Source organism: Falco rusticolus, chromosome 6 (genome assembly GCF_015220075.1).
Source record: "Falco rusticolus isolate bFalRus1 chromosome 6, bFalRus1.pri, whole genome shotgun sequence".
Lineage (NCBI taxonomy): Eukaryota > Metazoa > Chordata > Aves > Falconiformes > Falconidae > Falco > Falco rusticolus.
The window spans coordinates 41,929,717-41,953,754 of NC_051192.1; the positions used below are offsets into that span (position 1 = coordinate 41,929,717).

Here is a 24,038-nt window from a genome sequence, read left to right on the forward strand (position 1 = left end):
GGATCATACCATCTTGCAAGATAACAAACCTAAAGGAAAAATGGAGAGCATGCATCAAAATTGTCTAGACAAGTCCTCAAGTGTATAGTTTTAAGGATTTTAATAAAGATACCATAATTTTTCAGAATGAGCAACAAAATCCAATTCAAGAGTATTTTGTCCAAGAAAATTATTCATTTTCTAGAGTAGCCATTTCCATGTAGAACTTACAAACCACAGTGTATCTATTAAAACAGTAACAACCCAAGCTACTGAAATCCGCTATTCCAAAACTTGCAGTAATCTCATTTCTCTAATCTTTTTACTTCTGAGTAATAGGAAAAGAGTTCTGGTCCATTAACTCGCCCACTCTCTCCTGGAGGAAGTTAACCAACTCGGCTAATACAAAGACATGAGTTTCATCCAGGTCTTGTATGATGAACTTCTTTCCCAATGCATTTGACTCATCCAAGTAGAGCAGAAACTGCTTCATTGCAGGGTCACTGTAGAGACAAACACACATCAGATCCCACCTGATTGTACTAAGATACAGTTAAACAAAAACCCCACCAACTGAAGACACTTCCAAAGTTCTTTGGGAAATTATTATTAATTTCAAGAGTTGCTCACAACTTGAAGTTTATGAAGCTTTTGAAAAAGTTGCTTCTTTCACAATAGTAATTGCTTGGGTTACTTTAGACACAAAAATAAACTGATAGTGAAGACTAGAGAGGAAAACTGGCTGCTTGATTAGCAAAGGAGTGTCCCTATGCTGCTGTTGGAGTAGCTTAAAAAAACCCAAACAAACCCACCAACCCTTAGTATGGTAAGTTTGACATTACATTTCTGTCTTCAGCAATAGCACCATAAACCCATGTTTTCTTAGAGCTTATTTTTGTTTAAAAGTAACCAGAACCCAGGAGAACATAGATCTCAAAGTAGTAAAGCACAGAGAAAAAGTAGTCATGTATGAACTGTAGATTTATCACACTGTAACCAAACAATCTCTTCTTTTTCATGATGTCACCTTCTAAGTTAAATTTAAATGGTCAGAAGAAAAAAAATTGGAAGTATGGAAATTACAGGTAGTTGAAACAGCTGCATTATACTAAGCAGCTAGATAAAGTGACTTTAAAATATAAACTTTGATCCACTGAAATTTTGAAGAATTCAGATAATATTATTCTGATACTAGTTTTTACAAAATTGAAACAACATGCTCTTTAGTAAAACAATATTTGACTGCAAGAACTGGTGAAAAATATGTGCAAGAAACACAGGAAATCAGAATGAGGTAGCTCGGGACACTTTCAAAATCATGAACATAGTTGTTTTGGCAACACAGTAATTATTAAAAATAATTCTTAGTAACACACTAAATCTTAAAAGAACTTCTTGGTTAATGTTCTCTTAAATGCAGTATGAGGATCAATTCTCCCTTACCTAAAAGTATATATGGTGCAAAGACATGCACTATGAGATCAAGCTCTTCCTCTGCCCCCTATCCAATAACTCCAAAACCAACCTTTAATATTAGCCTCAAACTTGCAGAAGCATGACTACAGTAAGATGAATTTTCAAAGTACAAAGTAATTTTGAGGAAAGGAGAATGGGAAAGTCTGGAAGCTGTATCTTCTTTAGAAGAAACATCATTCACACACTCTAGCATTTAAAAGAAACAGAAGAGTTGAGAAAAATCAGACACCAGAAGAATGTGTTTCCCAGCATTCTTCCACATCCCTCTTTGCAGGGACGTTTAGTTTTTGCTTGTTTCATTCAGCTGTACTTCAGTGACTCACATTAGCAGTACTAGATGGCACAAGCTTTTGTCCTAGCTGGTACGACCAGCCTGTATGATGTCAGGCAGTATCTGGAGACTGGTTTGTTTTCACACAATCAACAGAGAACTGTAATCAGTGCCAGAAGATGTATGTCACAGCAGAAACACTGATCTCGTTACAGCACCTGAAGATTATAATCCTCGATATGGTACCTTCAGGAAAGTTTAGCTATTTCTTGGAAGAGCATAGGAAAAAAACCCAAACAACAAAAAAAACCAAAACAAAACCAAAAGAGACCTGCACAACATTTCACTTTTTTATGATTTACACATTCAGAAGTGTCTTTTTTTTTTTTCTTTATTGCTCCCTGTTCATTTGGTATCTTAACATCCTCAGAAAACTGGGTTGTAAAAATCTTTCATCTTAAGTGTAAACAAGGGGCCAGGTTTATAGCAATTCTGCATTTTCTCCTAGGATGGAATTTTGGGCAAAGTAAAGTACAAGGTAAAGATCTGTACACAGATCTTTAAATACATATAAAATAAACACATAAGCTGCAAAATAAAAAAATTTTACTAACTGCTTGAGATTTTAGAACTTCTTGCCTTATCAATCAAGAATTCTGCTCTCAGCATTTTTGCGCAGTCAGCTGCAGGCAGGCAATTTCTTGTGCTTCAGAGGGTTTGTCAATGAACTAGCATGGAGCCGAATTTGAGAAGACAGGCTTTTTGTTATAGCGGAGTTTAAGCTCTGAACTGCTCACACATTGCCATTACACATCCAGATTTCAGGTGGTTAACATCCAGTCAACTGAGAAGTTAGCTGCTGCAATATCACAGCTGTATCTGGTACATCACAAGAGGTTCAAGGTTCTTCTGCTTTTGTGCAGTCATAATCTGTTAATATGTTTACAACCTAAGTGTCCAGCAGAAATCTTGTACGTCACATAATGCTATGCAATGACCTCACAAATCCTGACTGATGCTTCCTTTTACTTCAGAGGTAACCAGTTACCTGATTCTTAGTCTAGAGACTTCAGATTGTATGAAAATGTGTTTACTGCACATATATCAAAAATGTACTTTTACAAACTACAAGCACATTCCTTTCAAGTACGATCTACAAACAGAGCCACACGTCAGCCTTCAACAGAATTTGGACTCTAGTTCATGAAAAAAGACAGGAAGTGATGAAAGATTCTCTCACCTCCCTCTGGAATCAGTAAAGAAATTATTCACAAACAACAACAACAAACATATTTGTAAACAATATAAAGAACAAGAGGGAACATCTAGTGGTTAAACACAAGTGGAAACCAGTATGTTGGAAAAAAAAAAAGATAGTTTAGAATTAGGATCACCTACAACTGCTTCTCTCCTTCCCCCAACGGCCACACTTTTGTCTGCTTGTTCAGCATCACTCCTCCTCTAAACAACTCCTCTTTTTTTTTTTTGGTCTAGACTCTGAAGTCACTTAGAACACTTTCAGCTCTAACGAAATAAACAGACTACGCCACAATGAGAGACAATCAAGCGCTGTAACTAACCATTCAATCAGAACACCTTTCAGCACATTCACCATCTTCCCAGTTCTCTTACAAACGCTGCACGGAAGAGGCGACAAGCACAGCTCTCGCTTTGGGGTACACACGTCAGCAGAGGAAATCTGAAAGAAAAGGAAACAACGCCTCGGCTGAGCCCTGCGACCCTAGAAGCCAACTCCCGTGCCCCAGGCCGGAGCGCTGCCCGACTACCGGCCCTGCCGCCGCCGGCACCTTGCAGCGGCGGCCCGGGCGGAGACAAGCCCCAACACGCCCCTGGGACGGCCGGGGTCGGCGAACAGGCAGGGCAGACCCCGGCCAGCCGGTCCCGCCGGTCCCGCCGCCCTTCACCTCCGCCGCTGCGGCCTGCCGCTGCCCTGACGACGCAGGCCCCGCGCCGCCGGCCACCGCTGCGCCAGGCGCATGCGCGGCCTCACCCCGCCCCTGCCGCCGCCCCGCGCGCCGCCGCCGGATTGGCCGGGCTGCCTGCAGCGCGCTGGCGTCACAGGGGCGCGCGGGCGCCGGTGCCGGATGCGGGAGGAGAGGCGGAGGCGGAAGGTAGCGGCGGGGGGGCCCGGTAATGGCGGCCGGCGGGGGCGGGCCAGGCCCGGTGGGAGCCGGGCTTCGGGGAGAGACAGGGGGGATCTCAGCCCCGCCGTCGCCGCCGGCCGATGCAGGGGGCTTGTTTACCTCGGAGGGTTTGCGGGGTGGTTTCCCGGTTTAGTATTTATTATTTTAACGATCTCAGCCTCAAAGTCCCTCCGGCTCCGGCAGTCCGCAGTGGCGAGCGCGCCCCGGCCCCGGGTTGCCGAGCGGCGCTGCCCGTCCCGGGCGCGGGGGGGCCCCGGGGGAGCCCGCGCCTGTTAAAAACCTCCAGAAATAACAGTGGTGCCTTAGGCTCCGCTTGCTCCGTGTGAGCGCATAAAAGGTAACAAATGGGGTTTTTTTCCTCCTTTGGAAGGAAGCAGAGAGTTATCCCCGCTTTGCTTTTTGGCCGTTTAGATGTTACGTTGCCTGAAATTCTGTATTTTTTTTTAAATACACCCTGGTTGTGCAGTTGTGAGGCAGCGGTGGGGTAATGGCAGGACCGCTGGCACCCCACCGGCACAGGCCGGCGCAGTCTGTTGCAGACCGTGGAGCTTCCTGAAGCTGGATGCAAAGTGGGGCCTTTTGCATTCTGTTTGTACATCACTAAGCATGTTTGCTCTCGGTCCTGAACAGAGGTTCCTGGCAACAACAAAATGGTACTCACTTTGGCCTCCTGTGTTTGCAGATGCATGTTTTGAATTCAGGGAATTGTGGCACCTGCTGTCACTGAACTGCGTGCTTATTGGAGTTGCAGTCTGTGGTTAGGTAGAAGAATAACGTGCATGCTGTGGTTCTGTGAATAGAGATCATGAGGAATTGCCATAGATGAGACAGTTTGTAGGTGGGAGGGGTGTCGCTGATGGAGTGGTGCACTGCACTGCTAAGGGGGAAGCAACAGTACATCTTATTGATATGAAGTAGCAAGTTAAGGAAGTTCAACCGTAAATGCAACAGGGGTTTAACAAGATTTGATGGCAGGGCACACTTTATTATTTACTGCATGGAGGATGGGGTCAGACATGATTGTCAGGGAGACCCTCCCATTGAGTCATGAGGTTCAGAAAAGACCCTCTTGCATTCTAAACCCCTTCTCAGAGCGGGGTCTTAAGTGCAGCTGGATCTGTTCCTAGTCCCAGACTTGGTCAGTGGTTTATGTCTAAAGGATTATATATGCACAATCAGTCCTTTAAATCACTTAGCTAAGATTTCAGAGTTTAGCATGCTGTTAATCACTTACTGAGATTCTGTTGCGGCAAAGTGTCTCTCAGCCTCTTGAGGGGTGTCCCTGCTGAAGTGGAGATACTGGTACGCAGCCTGCTGCCATGCAGGAGAGCTCAAGCGGCCCTGGGCTGTCCAGTATTTATAAAATAAGATGATTGACTTAATAGTCATATTGCATACCAGCAAGATCTGGGTCACCATTCCAGACAACCCTTGGCTACTATTTTGCCATCTGTCCTCCAAAGTCCAGAGTGAGCTGGATGGATCCATCACAACCTGTACTTGTGGTTATGGCTTAAGCAGAGGGCAGGGGTGGGGGGGAGCATGCTGCCAAACTCTGCCCATAGAGTCAATTCATCGTACCTTCAGAGAGGTCACCTCTTGCCTCTGTGCCATAAATAGTATATTGAAGGTTTGTGTGCTTATAGGTCCATGGTAAGTAGATAGTAAAGCACTGCTATTTGTTGTTCGTTAATTTGTATGTTTTGGATAGTTGAGGTTGGGTTATTTGTTTTGTCATGTATCAAACCTTTATATTTAATATAATTATAAGCCATAAACGTAGTCAGCAAAATCACAACTGAGTGAAGCATAGGATTAAACACTTCTATTGCTTTTGGTGACCATCCAAGAAGAGTTTTCCACCAATCGTGTTCTCAATCCTGCTTCACTCTTTCAAAGGCACGGTATATCTCTTCTGTGCCATGGTGAACAATGATTAGAGTTTTGAGACTGTTGCTTCAGCACTTGGCACAGGTCATCGTGTTGCAGTAGTTTCTTCACCAATGTAAGATTCATTCCGATGGGGATAAGCAATTAATCTAGACTCAGTGTAGAATTGTAACAACTGATAAGATGTAACAGCAGCTGAATAATTAAAGTTGCATCCCATAATTTTAGTAAAGTTACAAACACAAATATTTGAGTGATTACTTGTGTCTACAGTAATGTTATCTACAAATATAAAATCCCAAAGCGTTCTCATACAAATACATCCTATTCCAACATATACAAGTATAGTTTCAGGAGTTTTGTGGGGATGTATTGAAAAATGGCATTTTGTTCAGTGTCAAAACAAATGTCTTGGGCTTTGGTGATGTTAGTCTACAAATAAATCATTGTTCCCATACAACGTGTGCATTAACATCAATAGTTTACCATTTGTTTCCACTTTGTTGGGCCCATACTCATATCTTCTAACGGCTAAAGTATAGCTCTTGTGATTTAATCCTAACGCAATGATTGGGAATACGGTATATACTGAAGCATTGCATATGGTTAAGACAAAAGCTGTGGCCTTATCACTGATGGGATCGTAAGTGAAATTGGCTAAATACCCCCAAGAATGGAATTCTTTTTCAAATTTAGTTGCATTATCCCAAATTACCTTTCAAATTTCAGTGGGTAAAGTACCTTCTTTATTTTCTCTTACAGTTGCTGCTACCATAGATTGTGTCTGCAATTGAGCTTGAATACAACTAAGAGCTAGAGAAACATTGGTTTTGGATATTTGTATATATTGAGATATTTGTATATCCACAATCCGTTGGTGGTCCCTTTGATTAATTCTTTTCCACTGAGGCAATATATCAGATAAGAGCCATTGGTTATGTGGTTACCCAGTGCTAACAGAGAGGACTGCAGTGGGTGTTCTGATTTGTTTAAATTGCTTGTGCTCAGTTTATAGCAACATGAACACATGTTCCATTTGCCATCCTGCAGGGTGCTGTAAGAGAAAATAGAGATTTTGTTTAGTTGAGAGAGTCCGAACACGTTACCCCATTAAAAAGAAGGAAAAAATCTATAGTGTAGTAGTTCTGTGTTTTGCACCACTGCCAATCAGTGGCTTCCCAGGCAAGTGGTCCACAAGGTTTAGTTAAGACATAGGCACAGTACCTCTGGATGGTAGGTTGACCATAACAGGCTATCCTGGCTGTAATGTTGTTAGTTCTCTTTTCCCAATAAGTGGAGTGCTAAGCTCAATTTTTGCAAAGGATGGTTGGCTTACAGGGCCCTCAGTAGGCCCGTATTCATTATTTAATTTATGGAGTACTTTGGGAAGTCTCATATCCCATTGAGCCTCATGTGGTTTGAGATTCCTTTTCAATAAGCCATTAGCTCTTTCTGCCATCCCATTTGATTGAGGGTAGTATGGGGTATGGAATACCCATTTAATTTCCTCTTGTTTTGCCCAGTCTTGCACTTCCTTACACGAAAAATGCATTTTTTTGCTTTGGGTAGCATCATTGCTTTGAGTAACATCAGAAGTAGGTAGATTTGAGAACCAAAACGATAGCCCTTGCACTGTATTTTGCCCATTGGCTTTCTGACACTTAGTTGCTATAAGCAAACCGGAGACTACTTCCACTCCTGTGAGGATGTATTGATACTCCGCAGAGGATTTGAATGGTCCGATATAATCGATTTGCCATGTAGACCATACGGTTTTCCTTCATTGATATGTAGAGATGGTGCTTTAGCAGGGTGATCTGCTTGTTATTCCAGTCTACACTGAGGACATTCTGTAAGAATAGTTTCAATGTTTATAGTGAAATAGTTTTTCTGTTTATAGGCCAGCCTTCACTCTGTGCAGCAAAGTAAAGGGCTTCTTTACTTGTGTGGCCCAAGTTTTGATGTAACCATTCTCCCAATCAATACCACTCAGAATTTACGGTGATTTTCCTAATTTTAGTTAGCTCATCTACCTTTTGATTCCACTTTGTGGCTGGTTGATTGTCCTTAGCATAAGCTTTTACCCATCCCATCTTGAAAGGTGTTTTCCTGGCTATATCTAGTAATAATTGCCAATCACTGTTTCTCTAAACTGGGCATCCATTTACCTCCGAATTCAAGGTTTCCATTGACAGAGCCACTGTGTGACACCAGCCCACACAGCACAAGAGTCTACATGCATGATTTTCTGTGCTCTTATTTCTCCTACTTGTGCACTGCCTTCACCTTCTATTACTTGTTGCCGATAGTAATATCTAATAAAATGGCCTTATGTTGTTGTTGGGGGGGGGGCGGGCACACCGCCACAGGAGGTATCTCCAGATTACGGATTAATAATGTCTTAAAAGTGTTTTGTAGTGTTGTGTACTCTGTTGAAGTGAATGGATAAAACAGAGTACTGAAATGACAGAAGCTGAAAAGTTGTCTGCTGTGATTATGGCAGTGCTGGGGTGATGCTGACATTTTTCTGAATCGCCTTAATATAGGCAAGAAGGAAGGGAAAAATCAAAACTTTTGGGGAACAGGAAAAGAGGGAAGACGTATTAGTGGAAGGAAATAAAAGAAGTCCCCTTATTAGAGAAATTGGACACTGATACTAGAAGGAATATAAGGTCTTTTTTTGGTCTGTAGAGATTACCTTAAATTCAAGGAGAATATCAGGGGCTCCCATATTTCAAGGTCAGATTTACTGATCAAGATTTACACACATGACGTTTTGTCATTTTGAGTTAATTGTCATTGTGGTAATATAGATTTAATTTGACATTTAATAAGGACATCTATGTTTCCAACATAATAATTTGATAAATATGTGAGGGCGAGTGGTGTGGTTTGAAATCTGTTTGAACAGATTAACTTAGTATTTCAGTCGTGTAAATGTACTAACATGTACTAACAGACACTAAAATTTCACTTACTATAAAATAAGAATTTCATGTTACTTATCCAGTGTATGCAAAAAGGTTTTTTTGTGTATTTTGTGATTGTTATAAATGTTTAATATTCTTTCGGGATTTTAGCATAATTCTTGTGCTAAAAATACTACATTTCTGTCTGCTAAGACTTGAGATTAAGTGGCATGCAGAACTTGATTGTTGTGGGTTGCCAAAGCCAATTTGCTTATTTTCATAAGTTAGGTTTTTCTTATATAAATCAAATGTAAAGGCAGTAACTTTTGCTAATATATAAAATGTTAAATATATGTGAGTGGTAGAAACAGGAATTAGTGGCTTTTGCCTGGCCTAAATTGCCTTGGTTTTTGGTGCTTGACTAATACAACTATACTTTCCTTGAACCCCATTGTGCAGAGGTTAAGACACAGCCTTGATGGAAGTGGAAGAAAGTTGCAGCACGTTTGTCTTAACTCGTCTTCCTACCTGTAAAATGGGAAAATTCAATGCCTTGCATCATAGATAGATCAGAAGAAAAATCTGAAAAAAAAAATAATTCATGTTTTTGAAGAATTCCAATACAACTTTTGTGGAGACCGTTACTATCAAGAATATTCATGATTGCATTGTGTTGATTGTACATTCAGAACTTTGGTAGTTCTAAAATGCATTGTGTGTTTGGAGAAAGTATTCTAGTTTGATTTCAGCATTCAGTGAGTACAGGTGCAATTTGTCAGTATTCTGTGTCTTCGTAATGTTGAATTGCTAAAGCCTTAATTCTAGGAAAGGTTCTCATCTTCTTCATGGCTATGGCTAGATTTTCATTCATGCATGTGTAAGAATTTTTCGAGAACAAGATGTGTGCTCTAATTTTTAGCTGTAAGTATGCCCTATGAGTTTCATGAGCCCATAGAGTTAGAGCATTTTAGGACCAATACTTATTTTTAATTGTAGAGTTTTTACATTCTTGAAATATTAGTCAGATTTGACCTTTAAAAGCGAAAGTATGTAGTAGTTCTGGAGCCTTGTTAGTCAAAATAGAAGACTTACCTACTAATCTAATATGAATTTTAAAAGTAGTTGGTTACTGAGTTGTATTTAAGCCCACATCATATTGAGTAATGTTGTAGTGGAGATATGACTGTATCTGAGACGTAAGGGAGAATTATTAAGAAGTAGGGAAAGGAGACTTACAAGCAGAGAAGGTAATTGGAGATACATACTCACAAAAATCAACAGTAACATATAATTGTATGAAAAACTGCTTTAAACTTTTGATTGAAATGCAGCCTATTAAATTGAGGAATTTATAGACTTCTTTAATTAAAGCTCTTTATATGGAGTGAAATGGCGCAAATATGGTTTATTGTGACCTTTGCTGTAATTCATGACTTTCGTATCATGACCTTTGCTGTAAAAAGACAGGAAAAAAAACTGCTACGGGTTTTCTGCTGAAATTCCTAAATAAATAATTACCTTTTTTTTTTTTTGGTTTTTTTTTTTTTTGTATTACACAGAATGTCAGTGGCCGCTTACTGTATATTTTGCTATAGACAAATAGGGACTTCTGGTCCAGCCACAAAAACACACCTACCCTGGAATGATATCAGTAAGTACAGTTCTATATGTATTGACCTGAGGTGTTAATAAAAAGGAAAAATCTGTGTTGGTATGATGCCATGCATAATTAAATGATACTAAAGATCTAAATCCCTGAATACTTTGTGATCAAAAACTTTTATTTGCCTCAAGTGGATGTCTGCTTCTGACTTTGCTTTGCATAGTGATACATAAAATGACACCAGCAGATTATCTGGGATTAGAACACAAGATGAGGGTCCCCCCCCTAGTTGCAATCTCATTAAACTGTTTTAAACTCCATTTTGTATCTTTCTTTTTTTTTAACCTGTAGAGCCATGAAACAATTACATCCATAAACTGTGAATAAAGTTTGAATAAAGTTTGTTTCTATTGTTTCTTCCTCCTTGTTTACTTATACAAGTTCTGCAGTTTTTTCTGTTTAGTTTCTGCTTTCTTTGGTGCCTTCTGTATAGTATGACAATTCTTACAACTCTACCGTTTATTTTTGAGCATTAAAAGATAGGATATTTCCATTTCTGCTCTACAGGAAGCATTGCATATTTTTGCCTTTTCAACCTTCTCTGCCAGTTATTTCTTCAACATGTAGCTGCCTCCTGTCTGCATGCAAAATTCTTATGGTCTTGCAAAGACAGAACCTGGTGGCAGTGGTTGTGGGGCAAATCTCCCAGTTCACGCTGAGGAGGAGAAATTTTTCATGATAGGTGAGATGTGTTCCATTCGGTTTGCTGCTACTGGTAATAATAGAGTTTCTCTGTACTGAGATCCTTACATCTGTATAATCAGCTCAGCATTGTCCAGGTAAAATAGTGCAAATCTGGCAAGAATCATTAGACTTAAGGGGAAACTATTGCAAGTGACGTGTTTATTCAGCTGTTTGCTTTATGAATTAGATTCAATGGAATTATTTTAAAAACATGTATTTTCTTAGGGAAACCTGGCAGGACTTTTCAAAGAACATACATACTCCTGTATGTATTTATATACATCAAAGAAATACCCATGCCATGTAAGAAAAAATTAACTGCTTAAAATAATCTAGAGTTCCAAATGAATGCTAGTGATAGCAGCAGGGAGAGTTTACTGTTGATTCCTGGAGCTAAGCAACAAATGTAGTTGATAGGTAGCAATACTCAAAGTAAGTAGCAGTTGCAGGATACGTGTTTTATCATCTTGCTTAGGAGAGCAGGAAATTCTAATCAGGTAATGTTTTCTCTATTTGTAAATTTAGGTAATGATTACCTGAAAGCCAGAGAGCAATAGAAAAAATTTAAAAAGCTTACTTTTAATGGCTAACATTCTTATTATCTGGTGATCAAATGCTAATTATGTTTATGTTGAGATGATGCACACAACTTTGACATTAATTTTTCATTTTTTCAAGGAAAAATTGCAAAGGTAACTGGATCCCTTATACTAGGGTAAGTTGTAACTGATAAGCATATATGTAATTTATGTATATAGTTAAAATTTTAATTCATGTGTCTTTCAACAAATCTGACAATATTAAGGGACCTTTAGACATGGTAGAATATAGTTTTCTCTGATAGTTATTAGTCAAGCTTTTTAGAGTCTTGTATTTGCTAAATTAAAATAATCTGCAGACTATTTTTATACCAAAATGATTGTTAATATATTTTTGCCATCATATTTTTAAATTAATATTCACATGCAGTTTTCTTTTATTTAAAGAGGCTTTGTATTCATTACATATGAAGTCCTGTCCTTAAAGAAGTTATTGCAAATCGATACTCAAGCTATACATCAAGAGAAACTTAAATCTTATGTATATGTACGTACAACTTCTCTAAATCAAAGCGAGTATCAAGGTAAGATGCATAATTGTTTGGATTCTAAAAATACAATTTTAAGAGAATAGAATGTTTCTGGAAGTCAGCCTTATTTAAGGAAAGTTATATTTCCTGAGATCTGTTGCAAAAATAATATTCTTCACAATGTCACCAAATTTATTTTAAGCTGGTGGCTGTTTTTTTAAGATAGTTGTTTACATCCAATTCGCTATATATGAGATAATTCTCTCTCTATATATCCATATGTATATGTGTGTATATATATAATTTTTTTGATAAATATGTGGAAAATAATATGAGAGAACTGTCCTTCAGACTTCCAGTAATCTAAAAATACTCTTGTAGGGATCACGTACCAAGCTAGAAAAGAAATCCATAAAGCAGTGAGGAAAATTCTAGAAACAGAAGCTAAAATTTTCCGGAGACCTTTTAATGGTATGTATTGAAAGCATGCTTTATCTATGACTATTATTTTTGAATAGTAAAATGTAAGCTTTTTAGAAAGTAAAATATTTTTTATTACAAACTTAGCACGTTCTGTTTGAAACAGTGGTAATATTACTTACAGTTTTCTATATTTATACAGAATATTAGTATATTTTCTATGTATTAAAACTATTCCTTAAAGTAAATAAAAATGATGGTTAAGAAGAGATTTGGGAAATTTTTTTGCCTATTTCAGAAGAGATTTGAAGTTTAAGATACCAGTTCTGTGTACAAAAGGTGTTTGGGGGATGAAATACTCTCAAAATTTCAGTTTATAAAAGTAGGTTATGATTTCATCAGAATTGCCAATATTAACTGAAAGCAGCACAGTCTTTCTATAAGTGTGTCACTGCTTTATAGAGTAATTTAAAAGAACTTCAGTTCATACAAAAAACTGTGTTCTTGAGGCATATTATCTATTTTCATTTAACTCTGGTAAAAGATTATAAAAATATGTACCTCCACCGTCATACTGTGAAATTAGTTGTTCAAGGTCAGAGCCTCAACGCTTGCCAACCATTTCCAGCTCCTGCTGGAAGCTGGCAATCCTGGTTGGTAAGTGCTAGTCAGTAGTGTATGTAACACATACATGAAATATCAGCTCAGTGCCACTAAAATTAATCAAAACCATCCTATTTAAGCATCAACATTTTGCTGATGCCATTCTGTCATTGATTATTGTAATAATTTAATATGAAAACATTACACGTAGTGTTAACTAATATGTAAACATTGAACAGATACTGGTTTTTTTACTCAATAAATAGAAATGTGACTATTAAAATTAATAATCACTTGGGTTTTATTTGTTTCCTGGTGAAAGAACAATTCAGTACATTTGATGGAGAAGATCATGAATGTGCCTTATGGCTTCTCTTAAAGAGAAGTCAGTCAGAAGACAAAGAGGTCCGACTGCAGGCTGTAGAAGACCTGGCAAAGAACAATCACTGGCATGGTAATGTTTGCTGATGTAGCCTGATTCATCCCAGAAATACAATAAAGTCTTAGCTGTTCCAAGTCTGCTGCTAACATGAAAAAAAGCTAGTATCTGCCAGAAGTGTGAATACACTGAAATTTGGTCTAAAGTGTGTGTGGGGTTATTTACATTTCAGGTTATTGTTCTTTCCTAATACCCTGAAACAGAGCGCGCGTCTGCAGCGGAGTCTTTCTCTGTTCCCTGCCAGAGCAGCGCAGCCACTGCTGTGGTGTGGGAGAGCAGTTCGTGTACATTAGTTCCTCGCTTTTTCTGTTGGGACTGTGAACACAGTCACAAGTTCTGGCAGTGATTTTTATAAGACACTGTCAGAGTGACTTTAAGGCCATAATTAAGTTACTAAAAATTGGTTAGGAGCTGATAGTAATAGCAAGGTGGTAGTGATAAACTAGAGGTAGAGGACTTGTATGTGCAAGCAGTATTTGTAAGCTGTTTTCCACCCTAGTTATTATTTAATAGTAATAAGTTCTCCCTGTTGCTCTAGGAGCAAATATCCTTGAAACCCAAAGTGAAGGGGTGGGGTGTGTATATGCACGTCCTCCTCCCCCCTGCATTGCTAGTCCACATAAAATACGCAACACACTAATCTTGACTCTCGTTCTGGTAATCTAGTCAGTCGAGGACTTCACTCTCCCAGTGCAATTCCACACCCATGGGTTTTATCTTGTTTCAGATTACCTGTTTAAAATTCTAATTAATTTCCCTGAGCAATTTTAAAGTGCTGTTTGAGAACACTTGAAAGCTAGGTTGTGCAAAACCTGAAGTTTTGTGTACTCTTTTAGTGTAACTGACTCATGTTTCTAGAATACTGTCTGTTAGCAGGTGTTCTCAGGATCTCAGTAGACGATGGCCAGTACTTGGGAATCTAGTTGCTTTTTGTTATCTCCTTTTCTCTGTAGTGCTCATTGCTGTAATATTTGGATGTTTCACAAACACTAATTATTCTTGACAACTACCTCATGAGGAAAATGGAATTTATTTTTTTTTTCTTTTTTTTTTTACCTGGTATTCCAAAACTGAGTCCAAAAGGTTAAGACTGAAAGTATGGGCTAACTTTTCACAGCTAGGACCAAATTGTTCAGCATACCTGTTACCGTAAATACAATATTTCGCTTATCCAAAGCTCAGCTTCAGTGACTTCAGTTTGCAGCTGTAAGTGATCTGCACCAATGAAAAAATACAGCCAATATGTGACTGTGAAAACTGCATTTTAAATGGCTTGTCAGTTTTGTTCTAGAATTGTTTAATGGTAACAAGGATAGAAACACATTTTTATGTGAAAAAAGTATTGATCCATTTTAAATTTCTTTTCCTTCGGTTTGTTACTTAATTTCAATATGTAATTTTGGATTTCTCCAGCTATGAAGTAGGTAGGTTTTTGAAAGGAACAGTAGTTACTGTTTAAATCTGTTTTCCCTTCAGTAGGAGAACTGAAAGTCTTGTCTTGTGTCTTCAGTAAGGAAAGGCTACTTAAAATTGTACTGTGGTGCTATCCTGACTTTTCTAAGGTCACCAGATTTTGTGACATTAACAATTTTATTGAAGTGTGCCTTTTGTATTGTTTAAAATTATGTGTTTGTGTCTTTGCAGCATTTGGATTTAAGGCTCTGGGTTTAAGTACTGTATGCAGAAAAAAGTATGCAAGATGCCTTTCAAATTTTAACTCAGGCGCAGGGGATTAAGCTAGAGTTTGTAGTCCTCGTGTTCCTTTCACAGTGGCAAAACTGAACGTTTGCTTTTGCTTGTGTTCATCTTATATCTGAGGACCTATATCAAACTGGTCTATAATGAGCAGTTGATGGCCAGGTGTATTTCAGCTCTGTATAGTGCTGGTCTAACATCTGCAGGTTTTATGTTTTGGAACTGTGGTTACAAAATCAGAGCTTGTTTCAGCAGATTGCAGAGAGGCGGTTCTTTTTCGAGTATGTTTACAAAGTAGATCAGAAATTACATTTAAAACCAAATGAAATATTTAAGGTTAGTTTTAACCCTAACACTGAAATTTTTGTACTACAGATTATCAGTATGGTACAGTTGCCCAAATCTGCGATCAAAGGACTGCTATAGGTTTGGCTCGATCCAAAGATATTGACCTTCGCTTTTTCCTGCCTCCACCACCGCTGCCAAAAATAAAGAATGTAAGTAAATGAAAAGTAGGTAGTAGAGGATTTTTGCTTGCTTGTTTGTTTTTAATGCTTTTGTTGTTGGTAACCATACTGAAGTGGAATTCTTCTGAAGTAACTAATGAGTAGTAAAATTAAGACTGAAATACAAAACTACAACATAGTGGTATACCCCTGGGGTATAGCTGCATTAGTGAATGGCGTGATGGAAGGAAATAAGGATAGGAGGGAGGATTCATCAATTATTGATGTCCATACCTCATATTTAGCAGCAGTGAAGTTTGAGCCAGTTATCAGTCTGGTACACGCGCTGCCCGTCTGTACCTAATAGACAATGTGGAGCAGTCTTACATGAAGTCACCCTAGATTGCCTTGTTGATAACTGACAGAATCCTACAGGTATTGATCACTCTTGGAGGCCTTTGCATCCTCAGTGCTAGTGTGGTGCTCTGCTGTAGGCCCACCTCTTTATTGCCAGCTTTTGGGTACCAACAAATCTGTATTGGATAGATTTGGACTTGGTTTGTTTTTATGTTAATTAGTAAGTATATTTGATGATTGGAGCAATCATGTCATCATATCAGCTTCTTCAATAAACAGAATTGGCACACAAAGCATAATATAAGAGGTCTTTTGTAATGCTACTGAAATGAATGCTGGCAGAAGTCCCTGTCAGTGAATACAGACTATCCTTAACCAATAAAACTCTGAAAACCAGCTGTGATTGGTAGTGATATTCTCAGTTTTTGCCTTCTTACCTTTGTAACATTACGTGACAGTGGATCTGTACTTGTCAGTCCTGAAGTACTAAGTTATATTAATATATGGTTGTATATATACTTTATTTTTACAGCGGTATGATCGGTAGGTCATTAAAGCCAAGACTTCCCAATCTGCTGCTTAGGAAGTTGAAGCAAATCATTGTGGCTGCAAGTGTGGCCCTGCACATCAGATACGTCTCGGTCTCTTATTGTAGCAAGGATTAGAATAACTGCAAGTTCCATGACTGTGGGCAGATAAAATTACTTTGTTGAATCTGTTTTCCTGTCACCTACGCTGGATTATTAAATGAACATCTATATGATTTTTTTTAAGATAAAAGAGTAAATGAAATGTTGTCAAAGTTTTTTACTAGTAACTTATACATTCATTGTAATGGAGCAGCACCAAAATTACTGTGTAGTTAAGGGTGAACTTTTAAGCTTTTTGTGCCAAGAGGAGCTGTTTTTTCTTTTGCCCTTTGGCCCTGTTAGAATAAGGCCACCAAAGTTTAAAGCTTGCTTTTCATCAGTCATTTGGTGGGTTTAGAATTACCAGTTTCCAAAATCTTACAGGTGTAACTATTAAACCAAAGTTGCAGAGCACTCAACTCCAGGGTTTGTATTTTATGGCCTTATTAATATGGCTGTTTCCATTATTTAAGATCTTTCTTTTCTCTGTGTTTTGCTTCATGCTTTGAACATAACTAAAAGCTATTTGTGCTTTCTGCTCACAGGATTATCCCATAGAAGATGAACTTCGCTTGTTGTTAGTATCTTTACCTCAGACTGATCTTGATCCATGTGTCCAGTACTTCACGTCTCTTGCTTTACGTGAAAGTAGTCAGACTCTTGCTGCGCAAAGAGTGAGTTTCCACTTGCAGAATACAACTATCTGGGTTCTTTGTTCCTGCAGAGCTCAAAAGATACACACCTATTTCCATATTTTTGAGCATCATAAGAGGGAGAGAAATACAGAAACTTTGTGACTGTACAACATAAGTAAACTCTCTTCTACATACAATCTGTCTGTTTGAAAGCTTGTTTTGTCTTTCCCAGCTGTACTAGTTGGTCCAGTGAAAGATTCTGTCTTTACTTACAAGCCTTCCCATAAAGTAGATATTTCAACATTTTTGTCCGGAACATTTCCTTCCTCTTGCAGTGCTCATAAAACGATTTTTCACATTTCCTCTTACTGTCGTTTGAGTGTTCTTTGAGTGCTGAGGTGATGAAACCTCTATTAAGTCTTACTAGCAAACTGGTAAGTTATTAGCACACTTTAAATAGTAAACTCTGTTATATCCTATGGAAATGCCTTCCTGTAACAGGTCACTGTTGCCAAAAACCAGAATTGGAATAGTCTAGTAGTCTGTTTGGGCTTATAAAGTAGGAATTCTTCAACTCTGCCTAGCAACTTCCTAAGTGGCTTTAGGAACATCATTTAAAATGCCATTATTGCTTAAAAATAATAATCATAATGCCAGTGTCATCCACTATTTCTTGTGCTTTTTATTTTTGTATCAAAAAGTTGTGGCTTTTTAAATTGGTGATTATTATTTTTTTGCAGTAGTAAAAATGACTGTCATATTTTAATAATGATGCCTGACAGGCTTTGCTTAGAGATTTCAGAGTGCAATAACTCGTTATTTCCTATGACACAGTTATGTGTAATATTTTTTCACTGTCACTCCTTTATCGTTTTCACAGGCAGAGCTCTTGCTACAAAGGGAGCTTTGGTGGGCCACCACACTTGGAAGCATTTTGATAATCACTGTGTTCTAGAAAACTGTTTTTTATTAAGGTTATGCTGGTCTTCCTGCTGCGTGATTAAGGGAGAGTGGTCTTCAGAGTGCGCTACATGTCGAAGACTTTTTTTCCTCCTCTTCTCATTTTTGCAGCTGTGGAAATCTAGACACAGTCTGATTCTTGGGTTTTTTTATGCTTAAGCAAACAAATTTAAAAGAAAACAATCATTAACAAAATGAAAATCCTATATTCTCCCCCTTTATTGTATGTTTCGATGTTAATAGACTATGGAGACTACTGACTGAAAATCTAGTTTTCAATTAAAAATCGTAGACATTTTTATGCTGTACTGCTCTGTAATTTGTACTTTTTGAAATGTACATGCATGTTGTGCACACTTTATAGCAATCTCTATAGATTATTACATACTTAATGTTTTAGTTTATAAATGCTTATTTTGTGTAGCCGTTTGGAACGTGGTATAATTTTTACTGATTCTCATTTCAGGGAGGCTTGTGGTGTTTTGGAGGAAATGGACTTCCATATTGTGAGACACTGAGTAAAATCCCTTCAGAGACAGTGGAACTCTTTTGCTTGCAAGCTTTAGTACAGCATTCTAAGGTAATTTGTCCTTTAAACTAGAACTGAAAAACTACATTTATAAACATTCCTTTCTAATGCTCTCTCATATTGGGAAGGAGTTGCCATTTCCTTGTCTCCTCCCCCTCCCCCTTTCGAATGGATTTTTGGACAGTTGAGACCGGTGTGAATTGGAAGGCAGCATAACAAACTTTTTTTCTCATGGGAAGTGTATGTAAGTTGTTATTGTTTCTAATTAGCCTGTGTAAGTTCACCTGTAGTGTACCTGTGTGTATCCTTCAAGAAATAAAAGGGCAGCTCTGACACAGAAAAGCAGTAGAGAATGCCTGGAGTCCGGGTGGCTTTAACAAGCCTTTTCTGTGTAGGGCTACCTCCTGCTGACACTCAAAAGTCGTTGAAGATGGATATCATGAGGAAACACTTTGTGTTTCCAATCTGCAGTCTTTCAGTAAGCAAGATACTGATGACGTGAAATTCTCAGTGCAAAGTATGTGTGGGTTTGTCTGAGCTGATGTACATCAGTTCAGAGAGTTTACAAGTGGTCTTTTCTTATTACTCTCAATCTAACTTCAGTGCCAGGTTTCCAGAAAGCAGAGTAGCCTCATGAATTCACCTAAGAAGCCAGACTGGGATGTGAACCTGTGCTGTTCACAAAGGCCCCTTCTTCAAGGGTCACTGCCTTTGGGCAGAAATATTGCACAACATGCAGCTAATGCAGCATCTTCCCAGGACCAGTGTGTTTTTTGCAGACACAGATGAAGAGTATGGAAGACTTTGTGTAACAGTGATTCTTCTTGTTTCCTATTCTGCACTCTTCTGTTAGTACTTAATTGCTCAGAAGCCTAGAACACTGATAAACAGTGTTGAGAGTACCACATTGTTATTGGTAGTAAGGATGGGTAAAGTACAGTTTGCCAGTATTCCTTCCATATTTTCCATATACATAGAAACTGACTTAGTCTAGAATTTGCTATATTCCAGATTTTCGGTTTAAGCAAGTTGCGACTGTACTCATTCCAAATGTGTGTGGGTCCGTGGAAAGCCAGAGTTGAGGACATCAGCAGTTCCATAACAACCACATGTTTTTAAGCACTGTAGATAACATGCTCAAGTCATGAGCACTTGGCCAATATCAGTATTGACACTACAACTAATTAGTGCATATTCATCTACTTGAACTAGAATCTGTTGTTGCCCTTCAGGTCAATAATGATAGCAGTACTATTTGGAATGTAGAAATACTTTTGCATTTCAAAGAGAAGGGATTATAATGATTGCATTTTAGGTAGTGAATGGGAAGACGAGTAGCTCTGGTTGAGATAGTAACAAATGCAGACAATTGTCCTGTTCAGATTCTTGAACTTCAGTTGAAATTTGATCACGCAAAGTGGAGAGCAATCTCGTCTCTCTCAGATGCAGAGGAGAGTAGAGTGATGGTACTTAACATCTTTCAGGTTGTCAATCCATAGAAATCATGCATTTAGCATATTAAAATATTTACTTCCTCTTCAACTATGGCATAATGCTTTCTAGATTAGTAAGATTTTCTAGGTAATAAGGGCTCTGCATCATATTGGCTCCTTGAAATTCCTTAATTTGTGAATTAACAGCATCTCAAAGAACCTTTTGCAGAACGTCTACTTATTGTCATTGTATTTACTGTATAATGCTAGGTTTCTTCTCACTGTGATAAAATTGAAGCCAAAGGAGGCCTTCAGCTACTACAGAGGATATACCAGCTACGTAAAGATTCAGCAAAAATACAAAGGAACATAATTCGCATTATTGGAAATATGGCTTTGGATGAACATCTTCATTCATCCATAGTACGTGCAGGTAAAAAGAAACCAAGTGTGAGCAGTCTGAATGTCAGATTTCTGTTCTAAAATTTTCAGAGGATTTGGTGCTTTTGTAAAATGCAGAGGACCATGGTAGTAGTGTGGGATTTATATGTGGGGGTGTGGGGAGGTGGTGGTATTGTGTGGGGTTTTCTTAAATACAAAAAATATAGACAGTTTAGATGGTGTTGATTACAAAGTCCTGTATGCTGTCTAGCCAATATGTGTCAGTGCTACAGAGGTCTTGTAAGTCTGATGGACGGTGAAAACTTGGACTTGGTTGATATTTGGTTCACAGTACCGGCAAAGATCTTTTGAGTTTCTTACTCCTACAGCTAGCTCATCTACCGTGTAGATTGTTGTTGTTGGTGGTGGTTTTGACTGTGCTTTAGTCCTGTAAAGGAACAGACCAGCTTGCAGTCCTTACCTTTTGGAACAAAGTGAAACATGCTTTCCTGCCCTCCCTTGTTTCATGTTAGGCTAGTAACTTCTGCTAAGCTTTGCTCTGATGCCCACTTTTTAATACCTCCTAAGTACCACAATGAAAGTTCTGTACAAAATAAATAATTCCCAATGTTTTATTAGAAAAGAATTAAAAAGAAAAATAGAAAACATCAATATGCTGTTGTTTATGGCTGGGCTGGTGTCTGCTTCTTAAATGCAGTGGACATTTTTAATCTCCCTCTTGGAAAAAGGAGAAGTAGCAAAGATACAGGGAAAGACTGTGAGGGTGATTAAAACTTTGGAATGGCTGTGGTACAAAGAACAAATAACTAGACTAAGACACCAAGTATGGAAAAAGTGACTGAAGGAGAGTATGATGGAGATGACATACAGAAGGCAAACAGGGAATGGTCATCAGCTGTTCATAATGCAAGAGCAAAGTTCTTGTACACTGCATTTTTTCCATACAGTGCATGACCAAACTAAAACATGCCAGAAAACATGGTGATTGTTGAAGACTTAAAAAAACTTTGAAAAGTGATTAGACAAATTAATGGAAAGAAAAATCCATAAAGCTCTACACACAGAAGCTAAGTTGATTGCAGAAAACTGAGAGGGTATAGTGGAGCATCAGCACTATATGCTTGCCCTTTTATTGCTCTATTCTTTTATTATTCTGCAACTTTGATGACAGCTCAGTTTTGGAGAAAGACAGCTGGACTACAAAGGCCTTTGGTCTGAGGTCTAGCACCATTCTTATATTCTTATGATTTACTGCTAAAACCATACATGCAGAGGAAGTGATCATAACAGAAGAGTCAGCAGCTCCCTGGGGCAGAGCTCTCAGCACATATGGAATTTTAGACAGTGAACTGGACTCCAAAGATGAGCGGTCGGATACTGCAGGTCAGGAGTTGATACGACATCTCTTTTGCTGGATGATGTATCAGAACCTGTAAGGACCTTTTCCTTTGCAAAAACTGCTGGCACAGGCAGAGGAAGAAAAGCAATGACACACTGTGTGGTAGCTGTAATGGGGTATCTGGGTGCAGAAGGATTCTAAACGTTATTTTTGACTTTTCATCTTGACTCATTTAAGAGCCATGCAGAACCAGAGACCTTGCTAGTTTTAATTGGGCTAGCTTGGCAATCTTTCATTGTATTTGGAAAACTGAAAACAGATTTTAGATAGTGTGCTGCTTAAGCAGAACTTGCACATTGCATGTATTCTGCTTAGATACGTGTTTTAAATACATAATTATTAGAAAAATAATTATAGTTCTCAAAGGTACTAGCATTTGAAGAAAATTCACATGTCAATTCATCCTTTTCCTCAGTCTACAGTGAACTAGCTATCTTGAATTAGCAACTTAGTGGCTATGCAAATAGCAACATACTGTATATGATTTTGAAACAGTTCTCATGAAGTAAGTTGTTCCTTATTTTTCAAATCAGCCTCTATTTGAAAATCTCTCTTCAAAGTCTTTCCAAGTTTTATTTATGAACTTGACTTTAACGTAATTTTGAGTTATAGACCACTCTTGCTAGCAGCAGCAACATTTTTCAGGATTTTAAAGAAACAGAGTATGTGTGTGTATGCATAAAAGATATTCCTTTGCATTTCTCAGTAGACTATGACCATCCCCATCCATGAATAAGAAACTATATTTTACACCTTAGGTGAAGTATTATAAAGTGTCTTGTTTTTTGTTGAAGGAGCTATGACTTAAAATCTTATTGAGGGTTGTATCAAAGATTTCCTTCATTAATTCTCTTACATTTCTTAGATATAAATAGTATACTATTTTTAGAATAGTGGGGATGTTTTAATTCGTTACATAGTTTTTCACACACTGGATTTTAAAATTAGAAATGGTTGTACTCTCACAGCAAGCATCAATTTTTCTACCTGCCATTCCTCCTGTGCATTGTTTTCTATGTCTGACTTATGCTTTAAGCTTAATTTTCTCTCTGGAACATTTAGTTTCTGTATCTTTCTTGTATCTTACCTGCAGAAAGAGACTTGAGATCTGTTCTCTGTCTGACAACTGCACTGACCTGCTGATAAACTTTCTTTTTCTTCTGAGAAGACATTCTGCAGATCATAAGCCGAACAGTAGTAAAATACATTGCCCCCTTGCCAGTCTGGATTTTTGATTTTGGAGGTTCCACTTATCTAGCATTGGCTTTCCTGCGGTAAAGACAGTGGACTGAAATAATTTGTTTTGATGTTACCGTTCTCAAGTTTTAACATCTATTTTCACAAGTATAGTTTGAAGGATGATGTTTCTGAATTCTTTTGTTTGGATGAGGTTTCTATTAATTAACCTGCCACTTTATTTTTTTTTCATTGTAGGTTGGGTTTCTGTACTTGCTGAAGTAATGAAATCTCCACATGTTATTCAGTCTTCTCATGCATCCAGAGCTTTGGCTAATCTAGACAGGGACACAGTGAAAGAGAAGTATCCAGATGGTGTTTATATCTTACATCCACAATATCGTAGCAGGTAAGGCACAAGGAGATACTGCACGTGCTGTACTTGGAGTGACTTGCCATACTGTTCAGTTACAAAACTTTGGAAGAGTTGACATCAGAGTGCTGCTGTACTGATGTCACTTGTTCCTCCTGTTCTTTGGTAGGTTGAGAGGACTGAATTTAGATCCTCAGGTAGGAGGGCAGAAGGGGTCAGAGCAGTCGATAGTCATGAAAGGAGTATTATTGTACTGCATGGAAAAATCCAAACACAAACCATGAGATGAATTACTGCTTTGCATGTGTTGCAACCATTTAACCTTTGCACTCGCTGTCTTGGGATGCAGTGGCTTATAAATATTCTGCTGGCAGCAGCACATGTTGGCCTAAGATGCAGTAAATTTACAGCTTCAGCTGCTTTTAATAGTGATCGT

General features: G+C 38.3%; 2 protein-coding genes across 7 annotated transcripts in view; one reads left to right on the forward strand and one right to left on the reverse strand.

Annotated features, from left to right (window-relative positions):
• Window positions 1-76: 76 nt before the first annotated feature.
• Window positions 77-3,748, reverse strand: GTF2H5 (general transcription factor IIH subunit 5). Of its 2 annotated transcripts, none has more exons than XM_037391560.1 (3): window positions 3,652-3,748; window positions 3,307-3,425; window positions 77-482 (listed from the first exon to the last, which is right to left on the reverse strand). In XM_037391560.1, the coding sequence occupies exons 2-3, from the start codon at window positions 3,339-3,341 to the stop codon at window positions 302-304; spliced, it is 216 nt and encodes a 71-aa protein (XP_037247457.1). In that variant the 5' UTR covers window positions 3,342-3,425; window positions 3,652-3,748; the 3' UTR covers window positions 77-301. The 2 variants fall into 2 exon arrangements, with proteins under 2 accessions (XP_037247457.1, XP_037247458.1); XM_037391561.1 differs by having other exon boundaries at window positions 3,535-3,685.
• Window positions 3,749-3,775: 27 nt separating this feature from the next.
• Window positions 3,776-24,038, forward strand: part of SERAC1 (serine active site containing 1) — a 28,778-nt gene continuing 8,515 nt past the window's right edge. Inside the window, exons 1-11 of one of the 5 annotated variants that reach the window (XM_037391566.1) lie at window positions 3,776-3,858; window positions 10,250-10,341; window positions 11,716-11,752; window positions 12,024-12,160; window positions 12,488-12,577; window positions 13,452-13,583; window positions 15,639-15,760; window positions 17,241-17,369; window positions 18,757-18,870; window positions 20,523-20,685; window positions 23,488-23,638. In XM_037391566.1, coding sequence (XP_037247463.1) covers window positions 10,251-10,341; window positions 11,716-11,752; window positions 12,024-12,160; window positions 12,488-12,577; window positions 13,452-13,583; window positions 15,639-15,760; window positions 17,241-17,369; window positions 18,757-18,870; window positions 20,523-20,685; window positions 23,488-23,638 — 1,166 coding nt within the window. In that variant the 5' untranslated portion in view covers window positions 3,776-3,858; window position 10,250. Of the gene's footprint in view, window positions 3,859-3,913; window positions 4,229-4,293; window positions 4,545-10,249; window positions 10,342-10,860; window positions 11,036-11,715; window positions 11,753-12,023; window positions 12,161-12,487; window positions 12,578-13,451; window positions 13,584-15,638; window positions 15,761-17,240; window positions 17,370-18,756; window positions 18,871-20,522; window positions 20,686-23,487; window positions 23,639-24,038 lie in introns of those variants that run through there. The other 4 variants (XM_037391567.1, XM_037391568.1, XM_037391570.1 and 1 more) reach the window with 4 other exon arrangements.

Excerpts from the sequence above, each read along its gene's own strand:
- GTF2H5 (XM_037391560.1), bottom strand. The coding sequence starts at position 3,341 with ATGGTGAATGTGCTGAAAGGTGTTCTGATTGAATG. Across the intron at positions 483-3,306 it reads AAAGGTGTTCTGATTGAATG|TGACCCTGCAATGAAGCAGT; the intron begins GTTAGTTACAGC and ends TTGTCTCTACAG.